This window comes from Acanthochromis polyacanthus, chromosome 14, assembly GCF_021347895.1.
Source record: "Acanthochromis polyacanthus isolate Apoly-LR-REF ecotype Palm Island chromosome 14, KAUST_Apoly_ChrSc, whole genome shotgun sequence".
NCBI lineage: Eukaryota > Metazoa > Chordata > Actinopteri > Pomacentridae > Acanthochromis > Acanthochromis polyacanthus.
The window spans coordinates 8,078,357-8,104,325 of NC_067126.1; the positions used below are offsets into that span (position 1 = coordinate 8,078,357).

Sequence of the window (25,969 nt, forward strand, 5' to 3'; positions counted from 1 at the left end):
AATTCCCTGAATTTGTGTCATGTGACTGTTGGTCACACCTGAGTCACTCATTGCTCCTCAGTTGTAAAAAAGAGCACAGAATTTTTTGTTCTTTACAGAATGTAGTTGGAGCAAATGGTTTATTTTTTGTGAATTTTAAAATCAAAGATGAAGAATAAAGTGATTTTGATGAAATATTAGGATTTTCAGCTCAAACATGGCAAAGTTTTCTGAGAGATGTGTAGAGCAAATATCTGAAAGCTGAAAATCTGACAGTTCTTTCTGTTTTTACAGTTTCAGGCTCTGATCAAAGGTGTAATCTTGTGAATAAAAAAATATAAAATGTCTTTAAGAAAAAAGTCAGTGGGTTTTGTGGTTCAAATGGTGAGAATTGTCAGAATTTGTTGGCTAAAATTGTGCTTCTTTTAGCACCTCCTCTGAATACTGTTATTGAGCAATACTGCATTTATTGTACTGTTTACAGATGTTTTGTTTTGCTTTCAGTTTCTCTGATTTGTTTTCATACTTCTCTCCTACCTGCTTGGTGTAAAAACTGCCTGCAGTTCAGCCTAAAACTCCCTGAATTTTGGTTGCATGACTGTTGGTCACAGCTGAGAAACTCACTGCTTTTTAGAAGGAACAAAGACCAGAGCATTTTTCGATTTTTACAGAATCTAGTTACAGCAAATGCTATAATTCTTATGAATTTTTAAATGAGAGGTGTAGAATGAGGCAATGTAGGTTAAAATATGATTTCAAGCTCAAATTAACAAAAGTGTCAGAGACACGTGAAGGGCAAAGACCATCTGAAAGTTCAAAATCTGACAGTTTTTTTCTGTTTTTATAGTTCTGGCTCTGATAAATAGTGTAATCTTGGTGATTAAAATATAAAATGCCTTTAAGAAGAATGTCTTTATTGTCATTGTACATGTATGACGAAACTGAAGGTGCAATCCTGCTGTAGGTGTTGTAAAAAAGTTTAAAGACTGGGATAAAGAATTTAAAAGCTAGAATAAAATATAAAAGACACAATTAAAATAAAAAATATATAAAATGCCTTTGAAAGATGGCAGTAAGTTTTGGGTTCATAGAGTTAAAGTTGTCAGAGTTTGTTGATTAGAAACTTGTTTTTAACACCTCAGAAGCAAACACCCTGTTACAGTAAATGTGGTTAGCTTCAGTTACCTCCCTATTATAAAACCGAGGGTGTATGTCGTGTTGGTGGGTGTGCGTTTCCGTGGCAGCTGTCGTTACGTTCAGGTGTGGCGGGAAGACCGAGCGGATAGACCCTCCTCTAACCCAACACCCCAACGCATTCCTGGAAATCCACAGCTTCCTGTGCGAGTGTGTAGTAAATGAAAGGGAAGGAAGACGCCGAGGTAGAGGAAGTCAGGGGTCGTAAACTCAGGGAGATACATCAGGCCTCAGACACACATTATGCATCCATCCACACTAAAAACACACTTTATTCACATCTTAGTGTGTCTTTCAAACATTTCTCACACCCTTCCAGTGGTGCTGAAGATCTGAGCTTCTCTTTCTGACGCCCTACAGCATCACGATCAGGACAGCAGCTAGAGTTCATCCATACGAGGTTTAAAATAATCATAATCTGTCGTAGATCTCTGCATGTAATCCCAGACTGACTCCATGATGCTGACATTGGAGCTCTCTAGGCCATCTGCTGGAGACCTCCTGGCTCTTCTAGTAGCTGAAGATACATCTTTATAGCTCTTTCTGGATACGAGATACATACCATTGCTGCTTTTAGCAATCTGTTAAAGTTAGGGATGGGCCGATTATCGTTGCTGATATCTAGCATCTTTCCGATTTTTGACATCAGCATTTTAAATAACCAGTTCTTAATAAATGAAATACAGTTTTCTCTGTCTGTCTGTGGTTTCAGACAATCACTTTTACATTAAAGTTCCTTGTAGCTCCATTCAGACAAACCCACAAACCTGACATAAAGAAACATCACAATATTAGTCTTTACTTGCGAGATCAGACAGCACATCAAGTGATGTATCAAACATAGTAAATCACTAATGGAAACAGATGAACTCTAAACTGTCAGTAATTATGAGTCTCATTTATTTATGATTTGCTGTTTGACAATGCAGATATTTAATAAACTTAGACAAAAGACTTCGAAACAGCTGGAAGCAACAAAACAAACTTCAGCTCTTGGAAACTTTGTCTAAACCTGGATTACATTAATTAATGAAGAATTTCGACAATTTGATCTGTTAAAGTTAAGTTGTAGGATGAATATTGGTTCTGCAGTATGGACAAATTCTTTCCTAAATCACTTCATGGAACTAAAAGTATGTCATTTGTGCGTGCCTATCCATTAATGCAATGATTTAGCTAGCGAAGAGCCACCACGACAAAGACTCTATGTGACACTTAATGGTATCCGGTCTTAGCTCATGTCTCAGAAACCAACCAAGAAGACAGTGTGTCCCTAACCACTGATTGGTAAAACTGACAATTACCAAGAAAATTAGTCCAAATTTGCAGCCCTCGTATGTACCAAAGACACTCAGTATGTGTCATTAGAATAAATATATTGCATTCATCAAAGTGAAAGATACCTTGTTGTTTAAATCTGCATTTACACATTGGAATAACAGATCTGTGATGCAGCTACTTGCTGCAAATACTGAAGATAAGTACAAGGTTTGTTAGATTAATCATGATGGCATCACTGGAGAAGAATCAAAACATTTTAAGGGTCTGAAACATTTGCCCTTTGCTTTAGACACACACTGATGATGTTGTTTCTGTGCATATCCACACATACAGTATAAAGCTGAACTATGTGTGTGTCTGCATGTGTGCGAGTCCATTGAAAAACTGCCAAACGCTGCAGAAATGCGTATTGTCTGGGCCTGGGAACGTGGTGGGAAGCAGGCTGCTGCTGAGCTAATGCACACACATAAAACCCCACTGTGTTAATATCCGATAGCCTGTCAATTTCTGCATTGTGGAACACAACAGAGTACAGCTGAATAGTTTTTCTATTACTCCTCCGTCTCCAGGCAGCGGTTTTCTGTAGCAAAAACGGCAGAAGAACAAATAGTAAAACTGTTGTGCTGCTAAGAATGAAACTGATGAAACGCCCACGCTACCAGCACTACAGCTCAAAGTTAATCTGCAACCACACTTTCTTGTTTAAGGCATCTTTTCAGCAAAACAATCTAACAGTCCAGCTTCTTATTTGTGAGCATTTTTGCTGAGCAAAAAATGAAAACATTTTTGCTCTCCATCGTCACCATGTGCATGCTTGAGGGGAATTCTTGGGTTTCTCTCTATAATAAAACATTGTGAGGTCTTGACCTTTCTGTCTTTGAAGTGCCCTGAAATGACTCGTGTTGTGAACCGGCGCTATATAATTAGAACTGAACTGCACTGCAAGACTACGAAACATCACTGGGACTTTGCAGCAGAGTGGACGATGTTACATGAATTTACAATAAAAAGGGGTGTACACAACAATCAAGATGGCATGTCCTGCACAGAAATGTTCCTTTACTGTACAGTTACCAGGATGGCACCACCCGTTGCTGCCATCTGCCACCTTCCTCGCTACTTTCGGATCTGTTCCTGCCTGTTTGACCCACTTCAAGTCTATCGCATTAAATAAAAAGTTCAGATTAATTCCTGTAGCCATTTCTTACGCTCAAAGAAGTCCATGTCTTTATCCAGTGCATCTTCTCCTTTGTTTTCAGTGCAAATGTTGCCACGCAACAGCAACAAAAAAGGCCAAAAAAGTGCAGAAAACATGGCAAATAAAGTCCATATATGACACAAAAAAAACTATAAACTATAAAAAAAGCAATAACCCCAAGAAGTGTTGCAACAGAGAAAGCTATAAAAAACTAGAATATTTTAAAAACAAGCAAGTTCAAGGTATTGAACATAGAGACGATTATTTGGATTTTAGACTGCCGGCTACAAGAAACTCTAAAGAGGATGGAAACACAACCAACGGATTAACCAACCAACATGAATATTTATTAGTTCTTTAGACATCCATGATATTAAACTAAATATTTGTGGGTGTTGGATTGTGCTCACATGAGACAAGCCAAAAAAACAAACAAAGCGGAAGTCCAGCAAGTTCAGAGGGGACATAAAAAGCCACAAGCAAGAATCCAAACAAGTGTGGCAACAAAGAAAGCCATAAAAATGGAAAATTTCATTAAAAAACAAGCTGGAGTAAGTTCAACATGCTTAAAGTACAACAGACTATTTTGATTTTGGACTGCTGATTGGATGAAACGCAGAATTTCAAGATGTTATCTTCGACTACAGAAAACTCTATAGAGGATGGAAACATCACCAACGGAGTCCAGCCTCCCAAAATATGGATATTCACAATCTCTTAGGATATCTGTGATGTTAAAGTAAATATTTGTGGGTCCTGGATTGTTGCTCATGCAGAACAAGTCAACTAAATGTTGGAAATTGTGGTTTGCATGCAAAATATGACAAGTTAATCAAGTGAACAAACAAAATCAGTAGGAAATCAATGATGTAGATGAGCATGCATGTACAAAAATGTTAATTTTAAAGCCTCAGCTGATTGGCAGTCACACGCAGAACTATGCAACAGCAACAACAAAGAACAAAATGTGCCAACAACGTGACAAAAAATAAATAAATAACAGATCCAGCAAGTACGCGACCCTAACGAGGATAAACCGGTGTATCGATAATGGATGGAGATTCAGCAAGTCCAGAGATGACGCATAAAGTCACAGTCAATAATCTAAATTTTGGATTTTGGATTGCTGATTGGACGATGGTGTCATAAGCAACAGATTCACTGATAAAGGCCAGATTCTGATTCCAGCCTCCCAAAATGTCAACATTTACACGTTTCTTTGGACATTTATGTTATTAAATGTAACATTTGAGGGTGATGGATTGCTGGTTACACAAAACAAGACAACTGAATGTGGGAAATTGTGGTTTGCATGTAAAATATGACAGCCGTAAACCATCAGTTTGCCTCTAAACTTCATTTCTTGTTAACATGTTTTGAACAGAAATGACATAATTCATCTGGCAGTGAAATGAAACAAGGAAATACGTAGGAAATCAATGCTGTAGATGATCACAAAAGTACAAAAATGCTGATTCTCAGAACTAAACTGCACGTTTAATTTTAAATCCTCAACTGGTTGGCAGTTAAGGTACCAGATCAGGCACAGAGCCAAGCAACAACAGCAAAAAAGAACAAAAAGTTTAAACGACGCTGTGAAAAAAACAGATTGGAAGTCCAGCAAGTACAGAGATGACATAAAGTCACAAGCAGTAATCAAAATTTGGGGTTTTGGACTGTTGATTGGACAATGATGTCACCTTTGGCTACAAGAAACTCCTAAGAGGATGGAAACATAAGCTGCAGATTCATTGATAAAGGCCAGATTCTGATTCCAGCCTCACAGAATGTCAATATTTACAAGTTTTTTTGGATATCTATGATATTAAACTAAATATTTGAGGGTGATGGATTGCTGGTTTTACAAAACAGGATGACTTTATGTGGGGAAATTGTGGTTTGCATGTAAAATATGACCGCCATAAACCATCAGTTTGCCTCTAAGTTTAACTTCCTGTTAACATGTTTTGAAGAGAAATGACATAATTAATCTGGTAACAAAATACAACAAGGAAATCAGTAGGAAATCAATGCTGGAGATGATCACAAAAGTAAAAAAAAAATGTTGTTCCTCAGAAGTAAACCACATGTTTAACTTTAAAACCTCAGCTGTTTGCCAGTTAAACACCACATCAGAAACACAGAGTCGTGGTTTGGCACTTGCAGAGCAGACTGACCGGTCGGTTTGGTTTGGAAATCACCTTCCTTTGCCTTTCAGTTTCTGGACACAAGTGAAACCAACCACCTTTAAAAAGTCCCCTAAAAGACCAAGTGTTCAGCGAATCTCTCAGACCACATTAATGCTATCCACTATTAAATCAGATGTACTGCTCTTTCTTTAGCATTCACACGTGATCTGTATCCAGATAACCCCTCTGGCTTTTTCTGCTTTCTCACCAGCCACAAGATTTCTCAAGACCTTTATTTTATCGTTAACTCAACTATTTCTGTCACTTTCCCTGCTGACAACCACGTGTAATGTTATGAAAGTCTTCGGAGAAGAAACCGTCTGAAAATACGTCCCATTAAATTAATTTTTTACCCCATTCTGCAGTTGTGTGGAGGTCAGCATCTAGAGCTCGTTTACATGCAAGACACTGGCAAGTTTGAAGCAATAAACATTTGTACTGTTGTTCTGTAATTACCAAAAATATTTTCCACTCATTCTGTTAGAACCAAATGCAGCTTGCATTGATATAAAATGTAGTATCCTCAGACATCAGTGTGAATTTAGATACTTTTGTGGACAAGAAGTGTAATAGTTTGAAGCTTTCTCATTCCTATTACAACCCCTAAACCTGCTGGTAGGAATGAAAAGCATGTGGTCCTTAGCAAAGTGTCAAAATTACACCATTTATTCAAGCAAAAATCTGTAAAAACAGAAAGAACAGCCAGCTTTTCAGTTTTACGACGTTCCTTGAACTAGTCACGTTCTGTTGGGGAAATTAACCAAATTGAAGCTTAAAATTGGGATTTTTCATTTAAAATCACTTCATTCCACTCATCTCATTTTAAGTATTCACCAAAAAATAGAATAAAAACAAATTAAACGTCCCATAACTCCACTATAGTGAACTACAACCTGCAGATGCAGATCAATGTCGGCTACAGTAGTGAGCTAACTGCTGTTTTAGCGATAAATTCATATTATATTTTATATTTTTCTCAAAATTAATAATTGAAGATAGCTTTGTTCTGTGTTTGTGTTGTGATACATCGCTCAGCTTCTATTCAACATATTAATACAAATGATTATTTCTAAATTCTAATATTTCTCGCCATAACTCATGGATTTATCTCTTCCTGTTATCATTCTGACAAAGGTACACATTTAGAGAAGATAAATTCCATAGAAAACAACACAACAACACAATAAAATACATCCCTAACACCATCAATTTTGTCTTAACACCATCAAATGCATCTTAGCATGAGAAAATGTGTCTTATTACACCTTAACGATGGAAAACGTGCGTTAAATTAGAAGATACGCCTTCACAAGCTATAAAATGAATCTTAACAAGCTAGAAAACATGCCTTGATATTATAAAATACATCTTAACTCTTTAAAACATGTCTTTACAAGCTAGAAAATACATCTTAACACTAGAAAATACGTCTTAACACTTTAAAACATGTCTTTACAACATAGAAAATACATCTTTCTTAACTATATAAAATATGTCTTTACAAGCTAGAAAATACTTGTTAATATTCTAAATTATATCTTAACATTTTAAAATGTGTCTTTACAAGATAGAAAATATATCTTAACTAAAAAATAAAATATGTCTTTACAAGCTAGAAAATACATCTTACTACTCTAAAATACATCTTAACACTAGAAAATATGTCTCAACACTTTAAATTCGTCTTTACAAGATAGAAAATACGTCTTAACTATATAAAATATCTCTTTATAAGCTATAAAATACGTCTCAGTACTATAAAATACGTATTAAACCTGTAGAAATGCCACTAATCCTGACCTACTTTACTCATCCATCTGCTATTCTCTGTCACTGTATGATGCTACATACTACACATTTCCTGGTGCATTGTGGGATACTTTGAGTGACTATATAGGGAGTAATAATTCTAACATTCGAACAGCACTACGAAATAGCAAAAACATTATATAGTGAGTGATTTCAGACACAGCTGAGGTTAGTGCAAATCACATTTTTAAAAGAAAATTGAGTATTTAATGGCATAAATGTGATGTTTAGGCCTTTAACTGTGGCTCTGTGATGCTTACATTACAAGTGACTGAGCATTAAATAGAAGAATACTTGGTTTAGTGTTTTCTTTATTCACGTTATATTTCAGTTAGACCCTTTTTGGAGCGACTACCAACGTTCAGAAACCCTCGCCTTCGTACGAGGAGGCGTCGGTGGGGGGAAGGTGTAAAGAAACCAGCTCCAGTTTCAATACAAGTCGAGGCTTGTGTGCTGCTGATATGAAACTAGGCTGAAGCTCAGTGCGAGTCTTCTGTCACAGTGACTCACTCCGTTCATCTAATTTCATTTCACGGGTGTCGATCGCAGTTATCATGTGATCAGGGACGACTCTCCATCTTCACCGTTTATACACTGATGCTCTCAGAGGGATTTTTTGCTCAGGCATATGCGTGTAATGCATGAATCCTATAAGCCTCGTCACTCGCCTGTCCTGGCTGCAGGATTTGCTGCTCGTTTTTAACTCAGCGAGCTGTTAAACCAACACCGATGATGTAAATACGCCGAGTTAATCTGAAGCCTCACACACGATGCAGGGTGTGGGAGCAAACTGCAGCTACATGTTTGCCGTCAGCTGTGCAAAAAGTGCAGCGACTGGATGAAAATTAAAGTTTTTATTAGCATTGTTAGACACAGACGCCAAGCACCGAATAAAAAGTAAAACTGTGCTGAGAGTTTCCAGAGTGGTGCATCAGCAACGAGCTAAATCAATCCTTCCAACAGTTCAACACTTTACTGGCAGCAGTTTAAAAAGATCTCTACCAATTCACTAAAAATACCACCTGTCAAACACAACCGTTGAATTTTAAACTTACCCCACAGTCTTTGAACACATCTGTTTCAAGTTGTTCAGTCAAGAAACAAAACCAAATCTAAGCAATATTTTACCAAATTCACTTTATTCTACGGGTATTGTTTAAAAATTCGCCAGAAATAAATAATTTGATTGAAGTGGATTCTATAAAAAAAACTAAATATTCTGCACTCTTTGGCACAACAGGGAAGCTAAAATTGACTCCGCTACGACCAACAGTCAAATGACAAATATTCAGGGACTTTTTAGCTTAACTGCAGGCTGCGTTTTTACGAATTCTAACATTTAAGTAGTAAAATATTTATAGTTGGTGACATCCGTGGGCATTTGATTCTAGATTTCTTTCCATTTTTGCGAAATAAATAATCAAAGAAAATAGCATTTCCTTTGCAATAGATAACCACTGAATTTGAAACTTTCCGAGGGTCCTTGAACACATCTCTGACGAGTCGTTCCGTCTAGAAATGTAACCAAATCTAAGGTTAAAATCACCATATTTTACCAAATTCACTTTATTCTAAGAATCGAGTTTGAAAATTTACCAAAAATATATCGTTTGAATGAAGCAGATTCTGTAAAAAACTAAAAAATTCTGCACTCTTTTAGACAACCGTGAAGCTTTAAATGACTCAGCTACGACCAACAGTCACATGACAAATATTCAGGGATTTTTCAGCTTAACTGCAGAGCTGTGAATTGCAAATGATAATTACTAGGTAGTAAAATCAATTAGCAAATAATCACTTATGAGAAAATTATGTATGTTTTTTACTATTTTCACTATCCACAATTTATGGATAAACTGGTGACTTACTGTTAAGAATAATGATAAATGACAGTTCATCTGATAATAAAATCAATCATGTGTGTTATAATAAATATAAATACAAGAGTGTATGAAGAACATACTGGGGTCTGATTAGGGTTTCTAGTGATGGATCTTTCTGTGGTCTGTGCTGGAGCAGATTAATTAGGATCAACCTTGATCCAGATCGAAGATTCTGTGGTTATAAACAACATTTACACCAGAGCTGCAAACAGAAACCACCGACACACACGAGACAGCTAACAAATCCTGTCCCTTTGCAGGTAAATGCTGAGAAAGTGAAGCAAGTTTGTGTAAAAGTGGGACAAAAATCCAGCAGCTCGGACAGAAAAAGCTGCAGAATCATTCCTTCGCTTTCCTTCTTACTGCTCTGAGTGTTTCTGTAAACGTGATCCACTGCGGTTATGTAAGACACATTTCTTTTTTAGTGTACATAAACAAAGTTGGAGAGCGAAGTGCAGCAACGTAACGTCACCGAGACTCTCCGGTCTGACTGTAGCTCAGCTGACCTTATTTATGCAGCTTCAAGCACAGAAGACTTCAGAATTCAGACTGTGTTGCTCACAGCACTGAAGAAGAAAACTACATTTTAGAATCTACCTTAAAGAGCCCATATCAGGCACATTTAAAGGTCAATATTTGTATTTTAGGAGGCTCCTAGAACATATTTTACAAGCTTTAATGTTAAAAAAACACATATTTTCAACATCTTTTTGCTACTGTACTGTACCTTCTGTCTGAAACGCTCTGCTAAAAAAAAAAAAAGCCCTATCTGTCCTGATTGGTCAGCTGCAAGCAAGCAGGGTGACGTTAGCTACGTATTTTAAGCCCAGATATCGAAGAGTTAGGACATAGCTTTAGCAGAAGTAGCTCAAGAAAAGATGAAATACAAAGAAATGCCACATTTGTTAACCAAACTTGTCGCTAGGCAGCCATTATGCAAATACGTGACATGATGATGTAGATAAATACCAGAAGAAAAGCTAGGACTTTACCAAGCCATTCCAGGAAAGTAATCAGTGTCTTTTTTGTGGCCATACATACTTTTACAGGTTTACAACAATATACTTTCCAGGCTTTGAGAATGTTTCTTGTACTGTATGCTGCTGTAGCACTTTTTTGTAACACTCTGTTTTTGTTTCGTTTTTTTCTTTACAAAGCCAGATCTGCTTTGATTGGCCAGCTGAGCCAAGCAAGGCAATGTCAGATTCACACTACAACAACAGATATCTAAGAATTAGGCCATAGCTTTAGAAATGCTAGCTCCAGAAAAGACTAAATGCAAAGAAACTGATCATTCTTAGGTTGCTCGCCACTAGGAAGACGTTGTGCAAATGTTTTACATGATGATGCAGATAAGTAACAGAAGAAAAGCCAGGACTTTAACAAGGCCTTTCAGAACGATAAACAGCAGTTTTTTGTGCACTTTTTGCTTAATAAGTGTGCATACCTTTAACATTCATACTTTTATAGGTCTACTACAACATATTGTACAAGGTGTAAACATTTTCTACACTGTTGCACTATTGTACTTCAATGTCACTCTCTGTCTAAATGCCTGCTATAATATGCTAGAAACAGGATGATTTAACAATTCTAACAGCAAACTACATAATCCAGATAAATGACAGCAGACAGCCAATTACAAACATCTAAATCGAGAAACAAGCATGAAATCTGTAAAAATATTGTGTGAACTGAGCCTTTAAAGCGAGATACCGCCACCAGCCTGCTGCCAAGTCATCGCTGATTTCCTGCACGTTAAAGCAAATCAGCTTAACTGACCCGTTCTCCAAAATCTGTGCTGATGGATCCATATAATCGGCGCCATGCACTGAAAACGACCGTTTGAATCCAGGCAGCAGGTCAGAGCTGCTGAAATGATGAAAACCAGCCAGTTCCACAGCAAACAACCGCTTAAACCCAACAAAAAAAACAGCTTTACGATCAAAATACTGCAGAAACAGAAGCACACAAATGGATGGAGCCACCACCTGGAGGTATGAAGGTTTCTGGTCTAGAAATAATAAACTTCTGAGTAAATGTTGCTGCTGATTGTTCTGGTTCATCGAGATCCAGGCAGAGCAGAGCTGCATCAATGTTTTGAAAATCAACCAGTTTTAGTCATTTGTTAAGGAAAAAAAGTAAAAATTCTCTGATTCCAGCTTTTTAAATATTAATCTTTTCTGGTTTCTTCCCTCCTCTGTGAATATATTTAGGTTGTGGACAAAACAAGACATTTGGAGAATTTATTTAGATTTTTTATGATTTAAAATAATCATATATTTAGCCAATTTATAATATAATATAATATATAGAACAACGTGTGATTTGTACAAAAACAGACTTTCTGTGTGGATATCATTGACTGTTTCCCTGTTTGTTCTTTAAGGTTAACCTGTAAATTAATATTTTTTTCTGTGTCTTTACAAGATATTATTTGTAATTTAGCAAAACAGAAAAAATGTGTAAAAAAGTGACTTTTTTAATACATTTCAGTCTTTAATGAACCTGTTTTTCTTGCACATATCTGTAAAATAATTTGTTTTATACTTGATGATTAAAATACAGATTCTTAAAAAACGCATATTTGATGCACAAACATGTTTGCTTTTAGCCTAGCCGCTAGACCCATGTTCTGAAGGCACAAGAGTCTAGGAACGGTCGACAGGGAGGGAGGCGGGCTTAAAGGTTGTCTTTCAAATCACTCTGCAGCAATTGGGTAGGTATACAACCAATCAGCGCAACGAATAGGCTGACGTAGTTCCTAGAGCGCCGGCGGATTGTGGCTAAGTCCCATTAGCTTCCCAACCAGCGGAGCCAACTGGTATATTAAGGATTTGCCATATCCCGTCGGCATAAGTCCAAATACGTCTTTCTTCTCAATGAAACACTTCAGTGCCGTCCTTTGTTTATCTTTCAAGTTGAATTTTAGCTTCAAATCTTTAAGGGCTGTGGCCAAAGCCGAGTCGAAAGATAACTGTTTATTGTGCGCCAGTTGTTTCTGTCAGAATATTATCCATATTTAAAATTTACTTTTTTTTAAAAAATATTGTTATTTCACGGAGTTTTCCAGTTTTGCTAGTTTACATATAAGATCTATAAAAATCACAGAAAAAAAATACTGATTTATATGTTAACTCTAAAAATAATAATAAGTAAATAATATCTGTGCAAAAACAGTAATTTGGTCTTTTACGCTGTTTAACCACAGAATTAACAGTTTTACTGTATTTGAGTGAAAAAATGCAATTATTTTACAGATATACAGTCATTTAGAATAAATAAATAAATAAGTATATTATGGACTGATAAACAAGAAAAATCTAACTGCCTTTTTATCAATTGTCACTGTTTCGTTTATTTCCAAATATCTGGTAAAACAACGGAAAAAAAAATATATTAACATATATGCTAACCTTTATTGTTTTGTTTTTAGGGCTAACATGTAAATCTTTTTCCCCCAGTAATTTTCAAATACATTACCTGTCATTTTAAAAAAGAAGGAAATCTAAAATAATAACAAACTGTTTAAAAAATGACGTTGAAAACTGACAAAACTATTATTATGATTATTATTACAGAGTAGAAACTTTAGAATATTAAAGTTTAAGAAGCTGGAATCAGATTTTTTCCTTATAAAAAAAGAAATCAAATAGTTGTTTTTTAATGTAATAGTTGATTATTAATTGAGTATTGATTAATGGTTGCAGCTGTACTTTTTCTTTTTACAATGTAGAAATTTGACAATATTTAAGCAGGAATTTGAAAAATACGTCTTTCCCTGATAAAAACAGAAACTAAACAGTTGTTTCTTTATGCAATCATTGATTATTGATTGATTATTGACTAATGTTTGCAGCTGGACAGGAAACAGCCCCTGAGTGTTTCCAGCTCTGCGTGGATCACAGGGAAGTGTGGGGGATTTCCACCGGAGGCCCACTGATGCCCACTTCCACTGCAGCGGATCCCCACGGACACACAGAAACACGCGTGTCTCCCACCGACCGACCGGAGGTGAACGTGGCCGCTCAGCTGCCGTCAGCTCCGGTGAACGGAGGAGCCAAAGTTACCCACCAACCCACCGAGCAGCAGCCGGCCAGGAGGCGCGGCTTCCCGGGCAACGCTGCGGGAAGCACCGCTGGAGGTGAACCGCTGCTGGGGAGCTGCTACCGCCCCGCACCGGAGTCCGCTCTTCCTCCCTCCCTCCCCTGGAGAAGAGCCCCGGAGACCCCCTACCTGCTTCCACCGTGTCGGTCAGGTCGTGGTTGGCGGCCGTCCGGGGGAACTCCTTTAGCTTTCGGGAGCTGAGGTTGAGGACGCCGCTGGCCGCCGCCTCCTCCAGCGCCCGCTCCAAGCCCCGGTTGGGCGGCAGGTTGGCGCTGCCGAGGTGCGTCTGGACCGACGGGGAAGAACCGAGAGCTGGACGAGCCGACTCCGGTCCCAGCGTCGCCATAGTGTTCCGCCTCTCCGCTGCTCGTGTGCGTGTGTCCGGTTGTATCCGTGAGAGAACGCCGGGTTGAGCGACCGTACAGGCGGGCAGCGGGGCTCTGACTTCCCGGAGAACCGAGCGGTGCCGCGCGGTCAGATTCCTCCGTGATTGTCGCCGCCGCGTCTGGGCTGTCTGCGCGGTGCGTCAAGCGCATAACACGCAGCAGCGGCGCCGCATCCGGTGGCCAAATTTCTAAATAAAACACATGCATTACAACATGTCATTTAAAGCTGAAGATACCGTCGTTGTGCACACAACGCAGAGACATTTTGCCTTGAATTAGAAAAAAAAAACTGTAGACACTCAAAATCTGTCAGCAAGTCTGACAGAATAAATATGTTGAGTTGATAAACAGTGGAATATTGTAATGTTAAAAAAAATCACTGTAAAAATTGTGAAAATAGGCCAAATATCTCTTAAAAATGATATCTTCCATCATATTTTAATACACATCCTAAATACACTGCTCAACAAAATTAAAGGAACACTTTGAAAACACATCATATTTCAATACGGGGAAAGAACAAACTGGATATTAGCATTGATATGGACTGGATAATGTGTTAGGAATGAAAAGTGCCACATTGTTTGATGGAAATGAAAATTGTCAATCCCCCAGGAGGGCTAAATTCAAGACACCCCAAAATCAAAGTGAAAAACTGATGTGGCAGGCTGGTCCATCTTGCAGAAATCCCTTGGCAGCAACTCAAAATGGTATTCAGTAGTTTGTATGTCCTCCATGTGCTTGTATGCATGACTGACGATGTCGGGACAAGCTCTGAATGAGACGATGGATGGTGTCCTGGGGTATCTCCTCCCAGAACTGGACCAGGGCATCGCTGAGCTCCTGGACAGTCTGAGGAGCAACCTGATGGTGTCTGATGGAACAAAACATAATGTTCCAAAGGTGTTCTATTGGATTCAGGTCAGGTGAGCATGGGGGCCAGCTAATGGTATCAGTTCCTTCATCCTCCAGGAACTGCATGAGTTCTCTTACCACATAAGACTGGGCATTGTCGTGCACCAGAAGGAATCCAGGACCACTGCACCAATGTAGGGTCTGACAATGGGTCAAAGGATTTCATCCTGATACCTAAAGGCAGTCAGAATGCCGTTGTCCAGCCTGTAGAGGTCTGTGCGTCCCTCCATGGATATGCCTCCCCACACCATCACTGACCCACCACCAAACCGGTCATGCTGAACAATGTCACAGGCAGCATAATGTTCTCCACGGCTTCTCCAGACCCTTTCATGTCTGTCACATGCGCTCAGGGTGAACCTGCTCTCATCTGTGAAAAGCACAGGGCACCAGTGGTGGACGTGCAAATTCCTGTGTTCGATGGCAAATGTCAGCCGAGCTCCACGGTGCCAGTCAGCGAGCACAGCGGGCACTAGAGGACGCTGGGCCCTCAGACCACTCTCATTAAATCTCTTTCTGATTGTTTGATCAGAGACATTCACACCAGTGGTCTGCTGGAGGTCATTATGTAGAGCTATTGCACTGCTCATCCTGTTCCTCCTTGCACAAAGGAGCAGATATCTGTCCTGCTGATCGGTTGAGGACCTTCTACAGCCCTGTCCAGCTCTCTTACACTAACTGCCTGTCTCCTGGAACCTCCTCCATGCGCTTGAGAATGTGCTGGGAGACACAGCAAACCTTCTGGCAATGGCACGCATTGATGTCCCATCCTGGAGGAGTTGGACTGTCTGTGGAACCTCTGTAGGGTCCAGGTATCGCCTCATGCTACCAGAAGTGACACTGACCCTAGCCAAATGCAAAACTAGTGAAAAACAGTCAGAAAAGATTAGGAAGGAAAAAATGTCAGTGGCCAAAGCAGCTGAAACCGACTAAAAAGCCCCTCAGTTACTTACTTGACCAGATCAGTATCTGACATGTTTCACTGATTTGATGCAATACTTAGATTAAAAAGTGTTCCTTTAATTTTTTTGAGCAGTGTATATTCAGTTTACTGTCATAGATAAGTAAAGAACCAGAAAAATTTTAAAAATTTTTTAAGAGGCTGCAAAAACTACAGATCATCAAAGTAGCTGTGATTTATGTCATAGTTGGGTAATACTTATTTATTAAATTAACTGCAAGATAAATAGTCAATCTATAGCTAATATTCAAGGGTGAAGACATGGCGCTGGTTTTATTTTGTAGACAGGTCAGCTATGTTTCCGGTCTTACTGCATTTTATTGTATGATTGGGGCAGCTTGATGACTGCGGCTGCGCACTCGAGGCTGCAGCTTTAAAGACCACATTTTAAAGAAGTGAACAGCGACACCTGCTGGACTAAAACAGAAACACAGAACTCAAAATTGCAGCTTCTTAACATGTTTTAATTCAAGTCAACCAGCAATAAATAATCAGCAGTTCTGTATGTGCAAAATAAGTTTCTGTGTGGAGTGTGGCTTTATGTTCATGTGAAAGATGTCATTTGTCAGGTGCAATATTTCATGTTTAATATTTATTTTTAATGTAAAACACTGTCCATATAATGTGCAGTATTTTAATTTTAATCTATTTTTCAGGTGCAATATTTTATTTTAATGTGTTGTATTACTTATTGGCACAGTATAATTGCCAGCATTGCTTTTTACTGTTCTGTTCTGTTGCTTTATTTTAGCTTTTTATTCTATTTCAGTAATGTATCACACTGACATCTTATTGTTTTTCTATTTTTTAGGTGCTGCATTTATTACATTATTTCTTTTTTTCTGAGCAACATCTTTATTAATCCCGAAGAAAATTCGGGATTAATAAAGTTTTATCTTTTCTTATCTCATTAATATCACGGTGTAGGAATGCTGTGTTGGAAATAAAAAGCATGGATTCAAAATTTACTTTTTACAAAAGCATTAAAAATATGGATTAATAGCATTTTCTGTTTCATTTGTTTGCTCATTATTATTATTATTATCATTATTATTATTATCAAAACTCTAATTTTATTTTTTATTATTATTAGTTTATTTATTCATGGTCATTTATTTATTTACTTAAATCACCTTCTAAGTGTCACAAATATCCTCACTTGCTACAAATCCTTTGAAAATGTTGTCACCTCCAAAAAATTCCCTCATTTAACATAAATCAAAACATTTTCAACATAAGTTGTTGCAGAAAAGGCAGAAATTTGAATGTAATGTTTAATATTCTAAATTTCCTGTCAAGAACATCCTGATTTTTGCTGTTTGACGTGTCTCTGATTTTCTGACTAAATCCACACTGATGTTTGTTTGTTATTATTTTTTGCCTATGCATTTAATAAATATCACACAGGAAGTTAGAGGAAGGAGCTTTTCGTTTCTCTTAATTTACTGTAATCACATAAGATGCAGTAACTTCAAGCTCCTTCAAGTTATGCTTATTATTTTCTGATGACTTCAGAACGTTTTATTGACTTTATTTCAGAGCTGTGGCTTCTATTTTGTAGTTATAACTTGCTCTATGTCATTCATACGTGTTAAATCAAGACTATTTTGTGTCAAATTCAGAGGTCAAAGTATCTTTACTTTCTCTAAAGATTCCTACACTTCCCACAATGCTTTGCATCTTGTCATTCATTCTAGTATTCCTGGTGTTTAGCATCAAAATAATGTTTGTTTTTCTTCAAAACTCCAAAAGAAAGAGCAATGACAAAAACTAGATTCAAGTCAGCAAAAATCTGTTGAAGATCTTGTGAAAAAGTAAACACGTTTAGAATCGAAAAGAAACGAATAGAAGAGAATAATTTGTCACTGTACTTGTGCAACAAATATTTTCAAGTGCACACAATAAAGAGTATCATACATGTCAACATTTGTTTATTTGTTTTTTTGTTTATCTCTTTTATTTTTGAATATGTGCTCTGTCTGGAGCCACAAATGTTGCAAAACGCAGGTAAAAGGTGTGTGTGTGTGTGTGTGTGTGTGTGTGTGTGTGTGTGTGTGTGTGTGTGTGTGTGTGTGTTCTTGTACTTGCTACATGGTGAGTACCATTTTCTGCATTTAACTATCAAAGTGAGGACATTTTTACAAAGTGAGGACATTTTGGCCGGTCCTCACTTTGAAACAGCCATGTTTGAGGGTGAAGACTTGTTTTTAGAGAACAGGTATGAATTGAGGTTTGGTTAGGGTTAGGGTAAGGATTAAGTTTAGGCAATCAGTTGTGATGGTTAAGGTTAGGGTAAGGCTCTAGGAAATGCATTACGCCTATGGATGTCCTCACTAAGATAGAAGTACAAACGTGTGTGTGTGTGTGTGTGTGTGTGTGTGTGTGTGTGTGTGTGTGTGTGTGTGTGTGTGTGTGTGTGTGTGTGTGTACTGACTCAGCTGATTACATCATGTACTGACTGATTCAGCAGATCTGCAGCTCTGATCACTGATTACATGTGAGTCAGCTGGACTTTGACACTGGTGAGGACTGAACCGACTCTAAAGAGAACAAAGACGTTCCCCTTTAACAGTCACTTTGGAAAGTAAAGATTACACAGAATTTTCTAACAAATTTCTTTGCGTTCTCTTGTTTTCATAGAATCTTAAAAAAATCTCTCTGAAATTGTCGCCACTTTCCAAAAACATTCTCACACACTACAAATGTTCCCACTGTCTAAGGCATTCATGATCTTTAGCAATGTCTTTATTTTTCAGAAAAGAAGTCTTTGCTATTTGTCCCCAGAATCTAAAAAATGGGCTCACCTGTCTAAAAATTTCTAAAAATAAAAAATAAAAAATTCCAAAAGGCCTCTCAGGCATTACAAATGTCCTCACTTCACAAAAATGTCCTAATTTTCTGAAATTTCTCTTACTTTTTAATTTTATCCTCATTCATTACAAATGTCCACACTTACTATAAAACATCCTCACTTATTCACAGTGTCCTCTCTTCATCATTGTTTTTGTCAAAAATGTCCTCAGCTTCTGAAAATATTGGCCCTTTAAAGAAATTTTCCCATTTCCTAAAAATCCACTCAAGTTTTAAAAATGTCCAAACTTTACTAAAAAAATATCCTCAGTTTACAAAACGTGTCAGTTACTAAAAACATCCTCCAGCTGTAAAAATGTCACCAACTATTAAAAATATCCTTGGCTTCTAAAAATATTAATACTTAAAACTTCCTCATTTCTGACAAACATCCTCACTTGTCACTTCAAAAATGTTCTTAGTTACTAAAAATGTTTTTATTTACTAACAGTAACAAAAACTGTTGTTACTTTCTAAAAAGTATCTTCAGAATGTGAAAATGAGTCCACTCTTCAAATTTACAAAAATATCGTCTTTTATCAAAAATGTCCTCACTTGGTAAAAATGTTATCATTTTCTGAAATTGCCCCAAATTTCTAAAGCTGTCCTCACTCATTACAAATGTTCTCACTTTCTAAAAATGTCCTTACTTTACAAAAACATCCTTTATTTACAAAATTGTCTTCACTTTTTAAAATGTTGTCACTTTACAAAAACATTCTCAAGTTCTAAAAATGTTCTCCGTTACCTTAAACGTCCTCACTTTACAAAAATGTTGTCACTTTATAAAAACCTCTTCGCTTTCTAAAAACGTTCTCACTTTATAACCATTATCCTCACAAATCTAAAATTATGTTCAGTCTCTAAAATTTCGAAAAATATGGTCCCTTATCAAAAATGTCGTTGCTTTGCAAAAATTTTGTAGTTTTCTGAAACAGTCCTCAGTCATCACAAACGTCCTCACTTTCTAAAAATGTCCTCGTTTTACAACCATGTCCTCTCTTGTTGGTGTTCTCGTCAAAACTGTCCTCACTTTCTAAAAAAAGCCCTCAGTTTCTAAAAACCCATTTAAGTTCTAGAAATGTCCTCACTTTCTAAAAATGTTCTGACTTTTTAAGAACAAACGTCCTCACTTTCTAAAAATGTCCTCACATTACCACCGTGTCCTCTCTCTGTCGATGTTCTCGTCAAAAATGTCTTCACTTTACAATGAAGGCCTCACTTTCACTTTTAAAAAACATCCTCATGATACCAAAAACATCCTCAATTTCTAAAAATATCCTCAGTTTCTGGGAATGACCTCACTCTTAATAAGTGTCATCCCTTCATAAAAACGTCTTGATGTTCTGAAAACATCTTCATCTCTCTTTAGTGAATCTAAAAATGTGGTCACTCTCTTAAAGTGTACAAAAAATGCTGTCAAAAACGTCCTCACTTTCCAAAGAAGTCCTCATTTACTCAAAACATCCTCAAGTTCTAAAAACATCTTGAAGTTCTTTCTAAAAATGTTCTCACTTTCCCGCCGTGTCCTCTCTTCGTCGGTGTTCTCGGGTCAGTCAGAAACTACTTGATCCGAGCTGTTTCTACTTCTTTTCTTTGATTCTCAGGTTTGACTCAAACTTCCTCTTTCAGCTCAACCAGCTGCTGCTGCCAGCCGACGTGACGGATGTCTTTCTGCTTTCTGACGAGTATTTCTGCTGATCAGAGTCTTTGCAGTTTAATGTGAAGGTCGAACATGAGGAAGATGAACCGTTTGTCATGCAGCTAATGCTGTGGACTTATTGGATGTAAGTTAATAAACACATTGTCTTCTATCAAACAGCCTCAGTTTAGTCAGTTTTGATGTAATGCTGTTTGTCTTAGCTTTTATATTCTGTAGGAGATCTGACCTTTTTTGAGTTATTTTTAGATTATTGTGAAAGATGTACAAACATGGGTTGATGCAGAATGAATCAGCATCCTGACATTAGAAATATTTCCAGATTAAAGCAAGATTCATTACCTTTTGGGAGATGTGTGATAATTTTGTGTGAGAGAACGACTTGAGAAAAGTGTTTCTTACGTTCTTCTTGCATTCAGTTTTAAAGGGCAGCTCAACCACAGAAAGTAGAAACCTCTGGTAAATACAGGAAGTGCTGATAATCAGTCGCCTCTCTTCCTTTCTGCAGCTTATGGTGGATGAAGTTCTGGTTTTAGCTCGTCTTACTTTCCTCGCTGCTCCGGCTTTATTGAATTCACAACATGGTGAGTAACTAAATTGTTGATGTTTCTGCTTTTTGCTTTACTACAGTTAGCTTTTTTAGTTTTTTATGTCAATTTGCTCAAACAGGAAACTTTCAAGACGTTATCGGTCACAATCAGAGTCGACTTCTGCTCTCATACAGGAAGATCTGCTTTGGGGAGAAGCGGCTTCTTGAGGTTAAATTTAACGTTAAATCCAGTTTTACTCTCAAAAACAGAGTTTAGCTTACCTAACTGCAAGAACAACATGTAATGTAATGATTTAGATAAGTATTTTCAGTTGCAAATCTTATTTTGAAAGATCGTGTTGACGTAATAATGTCGCTAATTGCATTAATGTGTGTAAATTCAGCTATAATGTCTGTTAATTTAATGGAAAACTAAATGTAAGTTGAAGTGGCTTCATGGAATTGGAGGGATTTTTGCCCTTTTTCTACCTACGTAAGCAGCTTTAACAAATTCAGACAGTGAGGATTCAAGAGATGAATTCAAGAGGGGCGGCATGGCTCAGTGGGTAGAGAAGCCGTCTTGCAACCGGAAAGTTGCCGGTTGAATCCTCGGCCCGTCATGTCGAGGCGTCCCTGAGCAAGACACCGAACCCCTAATTGCTCCTGGTGGGTCGTGGTTAGCGCCTTGCATGGCAGCTTCCGCGTGAATGTGTGTGTGAAAGTGTGAATGTGGTGTATCTTGTAAAGCGCTTTGGGTACCTTGCAGGTGTAAAATACGGACCATTTACCATTTCAAACACACAATTGCAGTTTAAAAGTTGTTTGAAATTCCGTTGTTGAATTAAAGAATTTTCCAACAACTGTCAAGAAGAATGCAAAGTGAAATGCTGAAGAAAATCTAATTAAGGCAGATTTATTTTGTTTAAAAACGTTGCCAGCTTAAAAATTTGAGATTAGAATTGAGAAAATTAATTACATGATACTTGGCAGAGCTTAGGTTTTTTTTTTTAGAAATCAATTTGAAAGCTTGTGTTTTTGCTTTTTGTTATAAAATAAGTGAATTAATTAAGAATTTATTTTTGAAAATATGTTTGATTGTTAAAGAAAAGCTAATTTTCAAAACTCAGTGATTGGACATAATTTCATGATTTATTCAAATTTTATTTTATTTTATTAATTTATTTATCTAGTGGACTAAAACTTTGAGTATCAACACTGTTCTCGTTATTCAATGTTAAAGTCTTTTCTTGGTTTTGTTGCTGTTTTTTTCTCTTTTGGAGTAAAAAATATGTAAATACAGAGAATCACAGTTTTGCTATTGCTTGCTTACCTGATTTTTATTTTATTTTTCTTTAAATTAGCAGTGAAATACAAAAACCTGCTTTTTCATCTCTTCTCTCACAATCTGAAACCCGTTTGTTTATTTCACTTGCTGGGTTTTATGTGATGTTATTTAGTGAAAATAGACATCTGAATATTGAAAGTGGAATAAAATTTAACACTATTTTCGATGCACTGAAACTGTGAAGTAAAATAGGTGGCAGCTGTGGTTGTCAGCATTTTACTGTGTGTGAACTGATCACAGACTCTGCAGCAGAGTAGAACTGAACTACTGTTTAATTCTGCGACTAGACTTACTGCCTGTAAATCACAACAATTTCCTCTTTAAAATATAACTGAATTGCAGATATATACAATAAATAAAAATGTGCCTTTAATCTTTATTATCCAGATTATTCAGATCAACCAACATGGTTTAACATTTTTAAAAACACCTGAAACAATAAATAATGAAGTGTAAGGCAAGTTACAAGCACCAGATTTGACTGTTTATAACCATATTTTGGCAAAACAGAGCATTATTATTAGAATTTGTTTGAATTTTACAGTAATTTATTATAGTGTGAAGATGTCAGGAGGTTTAAAGACAGAAAGGAAACTTTTAAAATGTCTTTATTCACTTCAAATGCTCTCACTTTCCTTTAAAATATAACTTTGAAAAATTGTCAACATCTCCAAGCACTAAATACTCACTCTTTTCCAAAAACTTAGCAAAAATATCCCTGACTTCTCAGAAATCTGCTCACTTAAATCAAACATTTCCAACATAAAGTGATGCAGAAAAAGCAGAAACTGGAAGAGAAAAATTCACTCAAACACAGGAAATTATTCAGTCTCGACTCCAATCAGCGCAAATATGAAAACTTCTTGTTAATTCACGCTGTCAGTTCTTACAGGAGCCTGCTTGTAGCGATCAGTTTTGTTTTTGATTTCAAAGAAGCATCAGATTCTGAGTTTTAAACCACATTTTAGCAAAACAGTCCACTGCTGTTAGAATGTAGGCTTAAAGACTCACTTAAAGACAAATTTAGACCAGCTTGTGGAAAAAAAGCACAAATTTGAGGACAAAAAAAAATCACTAGAATGCAGAAATTCAATGTTTGATGCATCAGTCAAGTTTCTACTACACCATTCATTCACAGTAACCTGCTGTTAGCGGTCATTCTTGGCTTTGGCCCCCAGAAATCCATCAGATTTGACCATTTTGGACTGTATTTTGCTAAAACAGAACACTGCTGTTAGAATTTGGTTGTATTTTGAAGATAACAGGAAGTTCAAAAACTTTTTTAAAGTCAACTGTCCGTCAAAGTTCTACATTTTATATTAATTTACTGCCTCTCACTCATACTTTTATTTAAAGTTTATATAACCTGTATGACATTTTCTGACAAGATCTAACAAAAAACTGCATCTACCTTGTTGTGTAACAGATTTTACAGCTAGATTTTAAAGAGTGCAGCCAGAAACCCCCGGTCAGATCTTTGTTTTTCACAGGTGGAGGCTGGAAACCAAAAGCAGAAGCTGTTATTTTAGTCCTCCTAATTATGCAGCAACCCAAACCTGTAATCAGGAAAGATTACCTTCTTTTAAAACTTATTTAACCCCTAAAATGCACAGAACTGCATATCTCAGTGCCTACAGAAAACATTAATTTGTGCATCGGAAGCATAAAAAAAACATTTTTGTCATTTGTGAAATTAGTTTGAAGCTATATTCTGGTCAAATTATGACCTCTGAGCCATGCACTGTCTTAAACTAGTGATAAAATAAATCAAAATTTAGTCTACAGATTCACTGTTGCACAAATGTAGATCCTTGACAGTGTCACCGCCTTTGTTGGGAAAGTCGCTGATTTCGTGTTGCTCCACAGCGGCAGCTCCACTGATGCATGCTGAAAAAGCCACAATTTGTGCAAACCTTTAACTCCTACAACAAAGTAGTCTGCTCTCAAAAATGCCCCTCTCAAAACAAGAAAAAACAAATTTATTTCAAGGAACTTTTACCTTGAAATAAGTGTAAAAAATCTGCCAATAGAACAAGTGAAAAATGGCTTCATAAGATTTCTTGAAATAAGATGTGATATTGAGAATCTTTACCAGGATTGCCAAGCTTAGGTGTCTTAACCCTCCTGTTGTCCTCATTTACAGCACCAAAAAATGTTTTGCCTCGTCTGAAAAAAATCCAAAAATTCAGCAAAAAATTCCTCAAATATATAAAAATGTGCAAAATCTTCAGGAAGAAAATTGCTTAAAAGTTTCCCTTTTATTTAAAAAAATCCCCGAATTTGTCAAGAAATAAAAATTTAATAAATACATAAATAAAATTGCAAATATTTTCAAAAAATAAATAAAAATCTTCAAAAAATCCTAACAACATCTAAAGTGATTAAACATATATCAGTAAAACTTCAAATATTTTCTTTAAGAACATTAGTGGAAAAAAATCAACCAAAATCCAGCGAATTTCGCTGGATTTTGGTTGATTTTTTTCCACGAATGTTCTTAAAGAAAATATTTGTTCAACGTTTCTTTTTTCCATCAAAAAATGTTCAAAAATTCCCAAAAAAAATGTTGAAAATGTAGAAGTGTTCACTGTGAAAATATATATTTTTTCCCCGCATTTTCAAACTTTAAAACGGGTCAATTTGACCTGCAGGACGACACGAGGGTTAAACAAGATAATTTCAAAATTGTTTGACTTAACAAGATATTTAAGATGCGTTGCCTTAAAACAAGTCCCTTCATCTTGCTAGAATGTCACTTGTTAAGTGAATTTATCTTAAGTCAAGTGGGATAAGACATTTTGACTAAAAATAAGACAAATAGACTTGGTAAGATTCTGAGTTTACATTCATGTGCATATAGACTAATTTCATCAACAGTCCACAGCGTTAATGAGGGCAGTAGTTCCTCGACTTCAGACTGACCTCAAATTAGTTTTATGGCCCTTATCAGTTTGAGTAAAAGGTCACCTGTAAGTGGAGCAGCACTGATAAAAAGTGTTTAAAGTCATAAATCTCAGCAGGTGAGGACTGGTTGTGTGTATTTACGTGGCTCTTTTTTTTTATTTTCTGAGGTGATTCAACCATCAGTCATTGCCACAGCTGCTAGTTGTTTTCTCAGGAAGCTTCTGTTGCACCAGGAAGTTTGCATCGAAGTCGCCGCGGTTGGGAAACGTTCTCTTTTGTTTCTGAACAGATGGGAAGCTACGGCGGCATGTCGTCGTCCCTCTGCAGAGCCAGATACATCAGCTGGTGTTTGGACGATGGAGAGTCACCGACAGCCTCAGGAAAGATCCGGAAAACTACCAAAACAGGTTGGTAAAGCTTTGCCACCCCTGGAGGAACTCTGGTGGCTGCAACAGGAAACACCAGGGGAATGTTCATTTAGGGGACTCTGAAGCTGAAGTTCTACACCATCTGGTTACACCCCCTGTCAAAAGTTTTAGGACACTGTCTCATTCAAAAAAAGTAGAACCTGTCCTATAACTTCTGACAGGGGGTGTATTTATTTCATCATATGATGTGATCAGGGCAGGACTCTGATCATACATGTAAAGTTTCAGGCAGATTGGAGCATGTTCAGGGCATTTACACAGCATTTGAAATTTCATGGGGAAGGATCAAAATTCCAGAGTCTGCCACGGACACGCCCTTTGACTTTGGAAAAAGATTTTAATAACTTTGAA

The 25,969-nt window shown here is 37.0% G+C and overlaps 2 protein-coding genes across 8 annotated transcripts in view; one reads left to right on the forward strand and one right to left on the reverse strand.

Moving 5' to 3' along the window:
• The window catches only part of lrch1 (leucine-rich repeats and calponin homology (CH) domain containing 1), a 124,496-nt gene extending 110,321 nt beyond the window's left edge, over positions 1–14,175 (reverse strand). For 2 of the 7 annotated variants that reach the window (XM_051958836.1, XM_051958834.1), the window contains exon 1: positions 13,770–14,175. In XM_051958836.1, coding sequence (XP_051814796.1) covers positions 13,770–13,986 — 217 coding nt within the window. In that variant the 5' untranslated portion in view covers positions 13,987–14,175. The remainder of the gene's footprint in view (positions 1–13,769) is intronic. The other 5 variants (XM_051958831.1, XM_051958830.1, XM_051958832.1 and 2 more) reach the window with 3 other exon arrangements.
• Positions 14,176–20,419: 6,244 nt separating this feature from the next.
• rubcnl (rubicon like autophagy enhancer) overlaps positions 20,420–25,969 on the forward strand; it is a 29,838-nt gene continuing 24,288 nt past the window's right edge. The window contains exons 1-3 of the mRNA XM_022216924.2: positions 20,420–20,539; positions 20,921–20,996; positions 25,480–25,597. Of these exons, the coding sequence (XP_022072616.2) occupies positions 20,994–20,996; positions 25,480–25,597 (121 nt within the window). The 5' untranslated portion in view covers positions 20,420–20,539; positions 20,921–20,993. The remainder of the gene's footprint in view (positions 20,540–20,920; positions 20,997–25,479; positions 25,598–25,969) is intronic.